Source organism: Oratosquilla oratoria, chromosome 9 (genome assembly GCF_046742065.1).
Source record: "Oratosquilla oratoria isolate Oo_2021 chromosome 9, ASM4674206v1, whole genome shotgun sequence".
In the NCBI taxonomy this organism is placed as follows: Eukaryota; Metazoa; Arthropoda; class Malacostraca; order Stomatopoda; family Squillidae; genus Oratosquilla; species Oratosquilla oratoria.
Genome location: NC_134785.1, coordinates 56,359,901 through 56,374,040, shown reverse-complemented (window position 1 = coordinate 56,374,040; position 14,140 = coordinate 56,359,901). Strand labels below are relative to the sequence as shown.

Here is a 14,140-nt window from a genome sequence, read left to right as displayed (position 1 = left end):
TATCCTTTACTTGTATGACTATCAGGACAAACCAATTCATGAACCAAAGCAAGTGGTTCAACTGTCACCATCCACTCCCCTTCCACCCTTAGCCTCACTAAACCACTTGAACATTGCGATCCACTTTGAATTTTTTTTTCTTCCGGCGTGTCCAGATGATTTTTTATTGAGTAGCTGGGGTGAACTTCAAATAAAAGAACACTCTGCTAAAGGACTGTATTATTTCTACTATTACTACTACTACTACTACTATACACACATACACCAAAAGGCCCTTTCTACCATATCGATAGCCTCGGAGCATAATTAGCTTAGCCGAATTAAATGCAGCTTTTTATGATTTGGAAATGACGTAGAATATAATTTTTCTATAACTCCTGTGGTGGGTGTTCATAAAGATGTGAACTTCTCTCCTGTAAGAGTTTGGTGATGGATCTTCACTGGTTACTTACGCTAATCAACGGACAGGTAAACTAAGACAATTCTGCCACTAGCGCTTGGCTAATTATGCTCCGAGGCTATCGATATAATGGGGGCAGTCAACTACTACTACTAATAATGACAATAATGTATGAAACAAAAGGTTTCGTCCTGCCATTATAAGGTAGGCAGTCTGCCAAAGCTTGCACCTAACTAACACCCATTCTGTTACCTCCTTATCTTGGCTTCTTAATGAAGGGCCATCCTGTTATATATATATTTTTTTTTTTTTTTTTTTTTTTTTTTTTCCACACACACACACACACTGTGAGGTAGCAAGGCAGTCTTTGTTGCAGCTTGGGGGGATTACAAATGTATGCCATTACACCATAATGTATTGGCTCTAACAGACTTAAACTACCACCCACCTAGCTTTGCCCACCACCTCCACCAGCACCTCAAAGACCCCCTTCCTTACCATGTTGTATTTTCCCTTTCATTCCATCTGTTGCCAGGCTGTTCTGTTCCTATTTGTGGCACCCCCAGTAGTGACAAGTACATACATACATACAGAGTGATGGATACTTGGAACAAATTAGACAAAGAAACAGTGTGTGCAAACACTATTCAAGATTTTAAGAAAAAACTTGATGCTGAAAGATACAAAGACGGGTCACCACGAGCATAGCTCCCTTCCCATATAATACAACTAGGTAAATATATCAAAGGCTTTTTCCCCCTTACAAGGGAGGTAGCCAAAAAAACAAAGGCATAAAAACCACTCCCACCCATTCCATCCCCATCACACTCCACTCCCCTCCAACCCTTTCCCTCCCTCTTATCTTGGCACCTCCTGGATGACAAGTATTGTAACAATATCAATTCCCATAACCAATCTTCCTGTACTACTTACTATATGCCGGCATATCCTGGTTGGCAACGACAGGTGTAGCTGTTGATTCCGTCTTCACACTGAGCTCCGTTGGTGCAATTGTGACCCAGGCACTCGTCAATGTTGACCTCGCAAAGGTCACTCTCGAAGCCCAGCATGCACTGGCACTCGTAGATGTTACTCGGGTCGGCACAGAAGCCGCCATTCTCACACTCGTGATCATAGCAGACGGCGCATCCGGACTTCGTGAACCGCTCCTCCTGTAGAGAGATGGTGCAAGTGGCAGGGCAAAGTTAGTCATGGAAAACAGAGGAGGAAGAAGGGGGGGCAGGAGGAGGAGAAGGAGGAGGAGGAAGGAGAGGAGGAGGAGGAGGAAGTGGTGGAGAGAGAGGAGTAGAAGGAAGAAGTAGGAGGAGGACGACAAGGGGAAGGAGTAGGAGGGCAAGAGGGGAGAAGGATGAGGAGGAGGTAAGTAGAAGGAGAAGGGGAAGAGAATTGGGAAGAGGAGGAGAAGAGGATGAAGGGGATAATGGGTAGGGGAGGGGGGCTGTCACTGACGCAAAGGGATGTGGGTGTGGCGCCATAAACCACATCATAGCTGGAGCCATAGCGAATGATTGTAACAATAATACAAACAAAAGAAATAGGTGGTTATAAAAGTAATTGATCAATCAACCATACCCAGACAAAAACACAATATTTCTTCTGAAATTAACTTATGGGCCAATCCAGTGGCTATTGTTGATTACTTGGGAGCAACGGATCTTCTGCTAAAAGAGACCTGGGGTAATGGATTGATAGATTGATTGTGATGGTTTCTAACATGCCAATGCCAGTCCCAATACAGGAATACCTCACTATACAACCGAGTTGTGTTCCTAGCTGACTGGTCACAATGCGAAAATTCGAATATCGAGGTGAGGTGGGTTTTACAAGTAAATAGGGGGGTTGTGTTCATGGACCCTGTCAACCCCTTCCTCAATTTTTGCCTCCTGGGGCTTTCACATTGAAATAGAGAATGCCAGAACTATACACGATTTCAAGAAAAAACTGGACGTGTAGAGACACGAAAACGGGTCACAACAAGCATAGCTCCCATCCCGTAAAATACAACTGGGTAAATACATACACCCAACATTTGTTTCACTTACTTTATACCACTCGGTCGTATAGTGAGGTATTCCTGTACTTTGATACCAATTCAATTTTTATTAGCTGAACTCAAGGCTTTTATTCTAAAACCTACCTGCATAAGGAACTGGTTGGCTGCTGTGTTGTTGATGAGTTCTCGCTGAGAAAAGAACGGCAAAAGGACTTCCTGGATTCGAACCTCCCCCAAACACCCCCTGAATACGTCTCGGATAGCAGGGGGTTGCAAGGGGGTTGTGTAGGTGTTGATGGGGTTGTTGGCGTTGGAGATATCTGGGCTGATGGTGAGGAGACTGTAGCTCGCCAGGCTAAAGGGTAATGAACCCACGTGGACTTCACCTGTAAAAGGAGTTTTATTAACTTTAATTTTGAAATTACTTTATTTTTTATTTATAAGATTGTAATGAACCCATGTGGATTTCACCTGTAAAAGGAGTTTTATTAACTTTAATTTTGAAATTACTTTATTTTTCATTTATAAGATTGTAATGAACCCACATGGACTTCACCTGTAAAAGGAGTTTTATTAACTTTAATTTTGAAATTACTTTATTTTTCATTTATAAGACTGTAATGAACCTACATGGACTTCACCTGTAAAAGGGGTTTTATTAACTTTTAACTCTGAAATTATCTTTTTTTTTTTATAAGACCGTGACAAACCCACGTGGACTTCACCTGTAAAAGGAGTTTTATTAACTTTAATTTTGAAATTACTTTATTTTTTATTTATAAGATTGTAATGAACCCATGTGGATTTCACCTGTAAGAGGAGTTCTATTAACTTTAACTTTGAAATTATCTTTCTTTATAAAACTGAACTGGATGAGTGGAAGAGGAAAGAGGAGGGGGAGGGGGGGGGGAGGATCGCTATTAAATGAGGTGGTGAGGATAAACCAACTCCAGCTGTCAGGTCCTCAAGTGAAGGTGTTGTATCATACCTTGTTGCATTACCTTCAGCCTAAGTACATACATACATATACCAAAGGCTTTTTCCCCTTACACGGGAGGTAGCCAAAAGAAAAATGCATAGGAACTACACCCACCCATTCCATCCCCTCCATACTCCACTCCCCTCTACCTTCTTCCCTCCCTCTTATCTTGGCAGGGAAGAGGGTAGAGGGGAGTGGCGTATGTAGGGGATGGGTGGGAGTAGTAGTTAATAATAATAACTGTTGTTGAACTGAAATGCTCAGCTCCACAGTGGTTGGCAACAGTCCTCAAGCCAACCCAAAGATCTCTCTGGGAAGAGACTTTGGGCTGTTGTCTATGATCAGTGTGGTACTGTTTCAGTCATCAGCTGATGGTACAAGGAGGGGAGTAGTCACTAGCTGTCAGCTCTCCTTAAGTGAAAATGTAAAGGAAATGCAGTTGAAAATGAAAGACAGAGATCCTAGGTCCAATTTGGACACTGAGTAGCCAGTCCTTAAGGGCTGACACCTCTAGATGGAGATAAGGGGTTCATGGGTTTTGAAATTATGCAGCAAAATAATTCTACCTTCCATCATCTTGCAGGACCATCACAAGGAGGACCTGTCAATAGTTCCTATGAAATTTAAGTAGTGCATTGAGTGGGTGGGAGTGGTTTTTATGATTTTTTTTTTGGCTACCTCCCTTGTAAGGGGGAAAAAAGCCTTTGGTATATGTATGTACATGTATGTATATTAACAAAAGATCAGTGTTTTTTGCATTCAGACTGATATTCATAGGAGTGTAAAATGAAAGTAATTTCATCTGTTCATTGGTATATCAATCATAACCACATTAAGTACATATTAAATTACATTCAAACGCCTTCGTCAATATTTTGAAATGACCACTCATTTCTGAAAGGATGAAATGGCCATGTTGATAATCACAGAAATACATTCCCTTCTTTGACCCTGACACTGGATAGCCAAAGGTGAGCTACTCAAATGAATTCCTGAGCAAAGGGAGAAATTTTAACCTTTGCTGTCCTTGAAAAGAGTGAGATATTTCTGTTCCGAGTATGATAAACTCACCTGTTATGATGAGATATTTGAAGTCAATGATGACAGTTGGATCTGTGCCAATGAGTTCTGTGCCATTAAGGAATACCTGGAAAAAAGAAAATAGACATGAAGAAGAAGGAAAAAAAAAAAAAAATAAATAATAATAATAATAATAATAGCAGCAGCTCCATGTCCTGGGCCCCTTTCTAGTACATAAACTATTTTCAAACCACAGAAGCTCTCTGGTTGACTTGCGAGTCTTTCTTCAGCAACTCACTTTTCCTCCTCCCCTTCTCCTATGTTTTTCCTGAAGTCTAGCACTAACACATTTCAGGTCCTGAAACAATGTACAAGTAATCTCTCCTATACCCAAACTAAGGTGCTGCTGTGTCTAACTTGCAAAAGGCTGCATTGCTGGAGACCTTGGACAGTAAGAAGAGAAAGCTACCCTTCACCCGAGGAGAGATACCATTGACATAAGCTATCCAAAAAGTCCACAAAGAGATACTACCCCAAACAATCTCCCTCTCCTACATCTCCACTTTTCACGTAAGGAGGTCGGTACACACGTGCCTGCCCCACCTGACACAAAGGATGTGATAATGGCACCAAGCCACATCATAGCAAGGGCCACAGCACCCACATTCTAAGTAAATTGATATTAATATTAGGTTATCTTAAATTTAAGTAATAAGATAGGTGATAATAACATACGTAACTTACAGAAATATTTTGTTGCAGGAGATTTGCAAGCCAACAGCGGAGGACTACAAAACTCAAGCCTTTTGCCCTTTGAGGTCAGAGGTCACAGCAAATAATGACATGAAGAAATAGTGCCCTCAGAAAATTTTAAATGTATTCCTTACTGTGTTAGATAACTAGAGATTGGTAAATTGTGATCCTTCCTCAAACAAAAATAGAGAAGTGAGTAGACTGTGTGGAGCTGGGTAAGTAGTGATAGAATAGGCAATATTAGCACACATAAGCACCTATGCCTGACACTGGTGTTGTGCGGTTGTGGTACAAGTTAAGATGTGCGGGCATTGGCCACTCTCAGATCCCTATGCTCACACTATGTTCACACCCAACTTCATTGTAAGTCGATTATCATTTGTATAATATGTAAATTAAATTAGTTAGTTTCACTCCACCTTTCCTCATCCCAGTGAGACTAAACTGATGCTACAAAAAGGCAAATAGACGTACTAGAATCCAGACTATGGGATCTGTACTGATCACGGCCGATATTCGATACAACTCAAATACAGGGTCTAGTTTGTGACAGCATGCATAGAGAGATTTGATATTATAGCTATTACTGAATCCTGGATCTATATGGTGAACAAACATTTCCTTTGAGGGCAGTCAAAAGTTGTTACATTTCCATTCATTCCTTCTAAGTTACCTGAAAGGGCTGGAAAACGGCATCACAGAAAACTGTCCAGGATGTAACACTCCCCATACTATACAACACATTATGGAAGACTGCACTGCACACAATCATGCATGCCAACAATACAATAAACATTCTATAAGGAATTTGTGGAAAAACACTGCCCCTGCCATGCCATTCTTCAGGGAGACAGGATTGCTCAGCCAGACACTATGGGGAATGACAACAAATACACTCAACAATTAATCAATCAATCTTACAAATCAAATCAATCAATCTTACAAAACCTGTTCGATATGGGTGACCCTGCAGAGATTTTTTCTGTCAATATAGCTTTTGTAGTCAAGCCTATCCATCATGCCAAGGTGTCAAATCTTGGATAGGACACTCAACAAAGTGTAGTAAAATTACTACATTCACATTTGTCCTCTTTTCTTCTGTAAAGTGGAACTACACAAGCACTCCTCCAGTCCTTAAGCAAATTCCCCTCCCTTAGGTACACATTAAACAACCTCACTAGCCAATCCACAATAAGTTTCTCCTTTGCCAGACACTCTATGTAACACCAATTCAATTCAGGTGCCTCACCAGCTTTCATCAATTTCAATGCTCTTTGTATCTCTGGGGACCATGGACCTTCTGCAATACACACCTGGGGCAACAGACTGACTGACCAATTGTAAAAAGTACAAAAGAAGACACAAATATTAAAAATGAAAATGTAGCACTTTCCAAAAAAACACTCCACCAATCCCATATCTAGAAATCCTACCAAGTTCCTTGGCTTAGTCTTACCTGCATGCCAAGTGGGTGAAAGGTGACTGTGAGCAAGTGCCACAGCCCATCCAAGGTTTGGTTGCTGGCAAAGTGTGATGACGTCTGTTCCAGAGTTCCATTGGTAAGCTGTATGAAGACACCATCAGGAAGCGCACTGATTGTGACAGTGGCATCAATGTTCTGGGCATAGAGTAACACACCACCCATCTGTGACAAGGGGAAAGAGAAAACATTAGAAGGGATGAAGAAATGTTAATGATTAACATCTTCAATACAAGCTAAATTCTCGTGTGTATCATCGGCTGCCTCATGTACAACGATTCAATGATGCATCATAATACTCACATTATAAAATATAAAGTTAGAACTCTATTACTATTTCTTTTTTACCCTGAATGTTAATAAACCATAGAAAACATGATTAAGTAAGTCTGTTCACAGAATACAGGGGTCACTCAGCTACAACTACAAAATAAATATACACATATATATATATATATATATATATCTATATCTATATATATACACATATATATATATATATATATATATCTATATCTATATATATATATATATATGCATCATTGAGAAAAAATAAAAAATTGAAAATCTCAGTAAGAAGATTGATCAGTGCCAAAATGCTGTCGTGTTTAACTCAGTGTGTGTATTAGAGAGAATATGCCCCTATATACATACATATGTATACACTAGCCAAATTACCTGTGCGTTGCTGTGAATTCGTGAATCAGCCCTAACTTAACTTTAACCCTTAACCCTAACCAAAATATATTTTTTCAAATGAAACATAGTTATCCAAGTACCTGGAGTGATAGAGTATCAGAATATATATGGTTATGGGGGTTTATCTGCAAAACCCTAGGAGGAGTTCGTGAACATACAAACAAACAAATTGACAGACAAATGAAAGATAGTAATCCTATTTGATTGCAGGATAAATGGCATATGATAAATGAGGGGAGAAAGGAGGATGTGAAAGGGTAAGAATACTGTGAGAAGAATGGGAAAAAAAAAAAAAAAAAAAAAAAAAAAGTGACTGATTGACTGAATGATGGATTAATTGGAGGTCCTGTAAATTTCACTTTCCTAATCCATCATCCAACAAGAAGTTCTATTACATCCCAACAACTTTAGTACAGTGAGGCCTCTCATTAACGGACGTTAATTAGCTGTGTTTTCGGTGTTTTTGGTGCTGTTGTTTAGTGCGTGCAATCACTATGCTACCCAAAAACCACACCAAAAACAGCTAATTAATGTCCATTAATGAGAGGTCTCACTGTACATGTGAAGAATATCATCCATTGATCCACTCTTCTGGGACTTACCTTGCTCCTGTAGACAATAGAGATGTTGCTTAGGATCTCAGGAGGATGGGTCAGATTGGGAATGTAGGTCAAGGACGAGTTGATGCCATTGAAGGTGATACTAGCTACACACTCGTAACCATCGTCCAAGTTCTGGCACTCGGACTGAGCCGGGCAGCTGTGCATTTCACAGTATTCCAGTTCACTACATGTCTTCCCTTTGAAACCAAAGGGACAAGTGCACCTGTGTGGGGAGTAGAAGTGTCGAGCATGAGTGATGGATAACCATGTGTATAAAAATACAAGTGCAGGTAAGTCTTTACATCAGGGTCCCGACATGGGTAAGTGCCGCCCCTGGGGCAAGTCGAAGCGAAAAGTGCCCCCCCCCCCACACCACCACCTTCCACATCTGATGGTCACTTACAGCACGATTCACATGTAACATTCATCCACAAAACAACGTTTATACACACAACTCATGATAAATAAATTGTGCATTAAAAGTACATTAGGGGGAATATTTACTTTAGCTTCTTTTCACCAAAAGTGCCCCCCCCCCCAAAAAAAAAGGGCTGCCCTGGGGCATTGCACTGCCCACCACCCCCACCCCTCCCTTTATCGGAACCCTGCTTTACATAATGAGAATGAGTCCATTCAACTCCTTCAGCATGGTGCCTCTCTGGAGTTTGTTTTCTGTCTAAAGACAGGTGGTTTTATAATGCTGGGGTGGGGGTGGGGGCAAATTCTAGCCTCAACAGGGTCTTGATGTATTAACACCACCCTCCAAGCCAGAGTATGTACCTCTACCTGTATAAAACAATGTCCTAATCCAGGGTAAAATTCATAAAATATATCATCATGCTGCAATGATCAATGAAAGATGTCCATACCAGTAAGGCACTTGATAAAGGAGCTTAAATACATACATTTATCAAAAGGCCCTTTCCCTATCTATAAGGGGATTGACTAAGCCAAAGCATGTACCTACCCTTCACCCATTTTACATATATACATACATATACCTAAGGCTTTTTTCCCCCCTTATAAGTGAGGTAGCCGAAAAACAACGGCATAAAAATCATTCCCACCCATTCCCTATCACACTCCACTCCCCTCCACCCTCTTCCCTCCCTCTTATCTTTGCACCTCCTGGATGACAGGTCATCCCTACATCTTGTCCACTGCCCTGGGTCAGAAGCAGTGTCCCAAGACACAGCACATCCACAGCAAGGAAAAGTATCATCCAAAATAGAAAGAGTTAATAAAGTTAGGATGTAATACCCACTCAAAGTCATTCCATGTGATGTTGCAAGTGGCTCCATTCTCGCATGGGTCCGGAGTGCAGGTGTCGTCACTGACCTCACCCTCTAGGACATTGTGCATGACGGTTGAGTTGAGGACTGTACCTGGGAGTTCATAGGTCTCATTCCCAAATGCATTTAGAGGAAAAGTCTGCACCAATCGTGTCTCTGTTCCATTGCTTAGCTGTAGACAAAACCATGAATGATTAAAAAAATTATATACTTTATAGCGGGGGTCAAAAATCAAGGATATATACTGTTTACTTACCCTACATAAACAAAACGTTGTGTAAATGTGCATGACACAAATATGTACATATATACATACATATTAAAAGGCTTAAATCCCATTTTTATATATATATTTTTTTATTATTTTCAAAGTTCTCTGTCAAACTCCTACCCATTTTCATATCTTCTCTCCTCTCTGCCTCCTTCACCTTGCATTTTGATTCTACTATTTTCTTTTACATGTTTCTCTTGTTTTACTTTGTAACCAATCATCATATGCTTGCTGTTTTCTACCATTACTATCAACTCTTTATCCCAGACCCCCTGATATCCACCCTTCTGAATCCTCTCTCCTACGAAAGGACAGAGTCCACCTGGCCAAACTGCGGTGCAGTCACCACCCAGCACTTCTAAGCTACCAGAAGAGGCTGGATGATCGCATTGTGAACAGCTGCCCAGGATGTAACACTTCACCCTATACCATACAACACATAATGGAAGACTGCATTATACACAATCATGCACGCAAACAACACAACATACACTCTATAGAGGATTTGTGGGAAAACCCAGTTTTGGCTGTGGCATTCCTTGGGGAGAAGGGACTGCTCGGACAGACAGTATAGGAAACGACAACAACAACTCTATATCTCACCAATCAGTACCTTTCTGTTCCCTTCCATTCTTCTTGGTGAGGGAGGCAAAGAGTAGGGTAGATATAAAATGGGGTACAAGTTTGACAGAGAATTTTTAGAGGAATAAAATTATGTTTCGGAAGGAAGTGAAGAGAGTGAAGGGGGCGGGTCAGGTACCAAGGAAAAGATAAAGGATGCACATGACAGATGTTCATGGAAGCGAGGGTGGTAAATGGAAGATGGGCAGAGTATTCCAGAACTTTTTTTTAATCTGGAAGAGGATAGGGAGAGACTGATTGTGGTAGTAGGAACTAGGAAAATGACAAAGCTATAGAAAAAGATGAGGTACAAAGATCATTAAAAGTGATGAAAGCTTGTAAGACACCTAGATGAAATTGTTGCTTAGTGGAGTGTCTGAAAAAGGGAGGAATGATGACAACTGGTTAGCTAGTGAGGTTGTTTAATTTGTGCCTAAGGGAGGGGAGTGTTTCTGAGGACTGGAGTTCTTTTATAGTTCCACTTTACAAAGTAAAATAGGATAAATATGAATGTAGTAGGTTTAGAAAGATCAGTTTATTGAGGGTAGTTGGAAAGACATTTGAGAGGTTATTAATTGAGAGAATTAGGAGATGGACAGGAGTAATTGGTGAGGAACAAGTTTGAGAAAGGTAGAGGGAATGTGGATCAATTTCTTGTGGAAGTAAAGAAAGTTAGTTCTGAAAAGGACCTAGGAGTAATTATCACAAAAGACATGTCCCCAGACAAGCATATAAACAAAATAGTCAGAGAAACCTACAATTTACTAAGATCAATAAAGGTGCGTTTTAATTACTTGGATGAAGTAATGGTAAAGAAAATTGCTAATCACATTGAAGACCAGGATTGGAGTACATTGCGACACTATGGACACCCAGTACAAAAAAATAATATAAGGAAAATAGAAAGGATCCAAAGAGCAATGACAAAGATGGTCCCAACACTTTCAAACTTAACATACGAGCAAAGATTGTCCAAACTGGAACTACCAACCCTGGACCAAAGAAGAGAAAGAGGAGATCTTTTGGCCATTTACAGAATTATGAAAGGGATGGAAGTCCTTGACAGAGAAGACTTATTAAAATGGGAGAGAAAATAAATAAATAAATAAAAAAAGGGACATTAAAAACTCAAAAATGATAGTTATAGAAGAGATCTGGAAAAAATAAAAAAGTTTTCCACACAGAATGGTGGATGTCTGGAACAAATTGGATGAAACAATAGTGTGTGCAAAAACCATACAAGAATTTAAGAATAAACTAGATGTTGTGAGATACGAAGACAGGTCACTATGAGCATAGCTCCCCTTCCTGTATAATACAACTAGGTAAATACATGCACAAATCCATTCAGAGCTTTGTTATACAAATTCCCACATAAAATTGGTTAAAGGACTAACGCCTTTTCTTGATACTCATCCACTCCACTAATTTGATCACCCGAACTTACCCGCACATCTTGGAGGATTCCCTTAAAGTTGGGACGAATAACATTGGCCGTCACATTTGATACCCCGAGTTGGCGCTTGACCCTCGACCAGATGTCATCCAGTTCCCTTCGGTACCTGAAAGAGCTGTTTTGCGGAAGGCCACCAAGGTAGAGGACGTGAGCATGAAGAACACCTTGCTGCTCGATGACTTCACTAAAATGGATCTTATTGTCAATAGAAACTTGAAGAGCCGATTCCACTTTTTGTACCTGCACGGAAGAGAGTAAAGTCTTAACTGGTTTTAAAGGAATACTGAATTCCTTTAATCTGGGAGGGACTACAAAAAATCAACAGTCATTTGGAATTCCAGAGCAAAATTGACAGAGGTATTTTACATTTATACACACACCAAAAGGCCCTTCCCTCTTATAATGAGTTAGCCATGTCAAAGCATACAACCACTCTATACCCATCCCACATCCCATTCATTTTCCTTCCCATTTTTTGTCCTTGTAGACCAGTGGTTCTTAACCTGGGGTTCCTCAGGTACTCCCATATTTACAATGAGAAAGCAAAGAAGGTTTGCATCACTCATCCTTTTCATATATTTGCATTGTATTTGTATTGGATTGGGGTACAAGAAATTTTTTCTGAGATATAAAGTGGCGCAGGCACTGGAAAAGGTCAAGAACCACTGTTGTAGATAAAGGATCATTCCCGTCCCCACCACACTGCCTGGATCACAAGAACAAAAGAATGAAGGAGACTGCAAGAGACCATAAGGCCTACACTAGGCAGCTCCGTATCCATCATCACCTGTCATCCCCGTTCATAAAGTTGTCTAATCGTTTCTTAAAACAACTGATAGTTTCAGCACTTACTACGTGGTTACTAAGTCTATTCCATTCGTTGACCACCCTATTAGTAAACCAATTTTTCCCTAGTTCCTTCTTAAATCTAAATTTGTAAGAATTGGTCAGATGCAATACAGTAAGATACAGTACCATTGCAGGGTCCCAAGCAATACAGCAAGACACAACACCACATTAAGCCCAACACTAAAGCTAATTTTCCTCTTCCTCTTCATTACATGGCACTCCCCCTCACCCACTACATAAGTCTAGAATCTGACTTTCAAGTAAGTATAACTATATGACATTAGCCAAAACAAGATTCACAAAATTTGCCATTTTGCAAATGGGCAATGTGTAGGTACTGTGTAGCAAAACTAGTAGAGTCTCGAAAGTTATGGGAACAATTGGGAGAGTTCACTGAGCAATGAATATAAGGATCAATCAACCTAGTGTCTCAGAGTTTTCTTGCTGTAGACCCATAACTCCAAAGCAATCAGGTCTGCCCACAAGTCACTCAACTAAGATTTTGTGGAGTTGTCTGTCTCAAGATGGGAGGGTCAATGAATGGGTTTTCAATAGGTGTGGGATAAATGTAGGATGAGTATATGCTTTGATTCAGCCACCCTCTTAAAATGGAAAAAAGGCTCTTTAGTGTCTGTATGTGTCTCGAAATGTGGAGCTGAATATGGTGCAATCCCCCAAAGGATCAGTACCTAAATATGTGGAGCAAAGAGAAAATCTAAAAAGTAGGTAAGATTTCAACAGTTTAGAAGAATATTTCATTAAGGTAATGATGTCTGGCACCTCTTTTTTCCCCTTTACAAGGACAGTAGCCAAAGTCCTATGAATCATAACTACTTACACTGAGGAGGTGAGGCTCTCCGTCATAGAGGATGGTGTCTGCTATAGTGAAGTTTTCTTCAGTGCCTGTCAGTTGGACACTAATCACCAGCTTACCTTCTTCCAACTGGGCCTTTAGGTATGTCTCTAGCACATCTGTGGGGGTTGGTCAAGGAGAGAATGTGGTTAACCACTTCACTACAGGCCAAAATCTCGCGGGCAGCATTAGCTGCCAGACGTACGATGTTTCGTCATAATACTCGCATCATAAAAAATAGTCACCACTTATATCGATTGTTCTCTCTTTCACCCATGAATTTTGATAACCATAGAAAATGTGATGAAGACAGTTTAGAGAGTATGTCATTATGCAGGGGCAACTACAATAAATATAATCAAGACGCCGATATGGCAGCCTCGCGTATCCACTTGCTCCTCATGCCGCCTACGTAGGCGGCACCGTATGGAAGGGGTTAAAGATCCGTCAATCCATTGTACAAGACCCAAGTAATGGGCCAATGTCACTCAAGAAAGAAATGTTGTGTTGTTGTCTGGGTATAGCAAGGATAGGGCAGTGTAAGATGAGGTGTTCAGTGTCGTCTGTGTGATGGTTGCATCTGGGGTCAGTTTGTTTCTGTGGCCAGGCCTACTCTGTGCTTATATTTTCTTAATGCTTGAAAAGGACCTGAATGCAGTCATATTAATGTGGGTTTTGTTTCTCTTCAGAGGAATTTTTCAGTGGAACTAAAGCTTGGTAGGGTTTGATGGAGTATTATGTTTGGTGGTTGGTCTTAGAAAGATTATTTCGTGATCTGCATGCGATTGTTTTTTGGGCGGATGTACTGTGTGGTGCAAGAAGTAATAAATTGTTGCAAATATTTTTGAAGT

General features: G+C 40.4%; 1 protein-coding gene across 5 annotated transcripts in view; it reads right to left on the bottom strand.

Annotated features, from left to right (window-relative positions):
* crb (cell polarity complex component crumbs) overlaps positions 1 to 14,140 on the bottom strand; it is a 283,212-nt gene that overhangs the window by 29,966 nt on the left and 239,106 nt on the right. For all 5 annotated transcript variants that reach the window (XM_076190525.1, XM_076190523.1, XM_076190524.1 and 2 more), the window contains 8 exons: positions 13,275 to 13,408; positions 11,579 to 11,827; positions 9,212 to 9,411; positions 7,948 to 8,170; positions 6,623 to 6,811; positions 4,465 to 4,540; positions 2,559 to 2,800; positions 1,334 to 1,572 (listed from right to left, as the gene is read on the bottom strand). In XM_076190525.1, the coding sequence (XP_076046640.1) occupies positions 1,334 to 1,572; positions 2,559 to 2,800; positions 4,465 to 4,540; positions 6,623 to 6,811; positions 7,948 to 8,170; positions 9,212 to 9,411; positions 11,579 to 11,827; positions 13,275 to 13,408 (1,552 nt within the window). The remainder of the gene's footprint in view (positions 1 to 1,333; positions 1,573 to 2,558; positions 2,801 to 4,464; positions 4,541 to 6,622; positions 6,812 to 7,947; positions 8,171 to 9,211; positions 9,412 to 11,578; positions 11,828 to 13,274; positions 13,409 to 14,140) is intronic.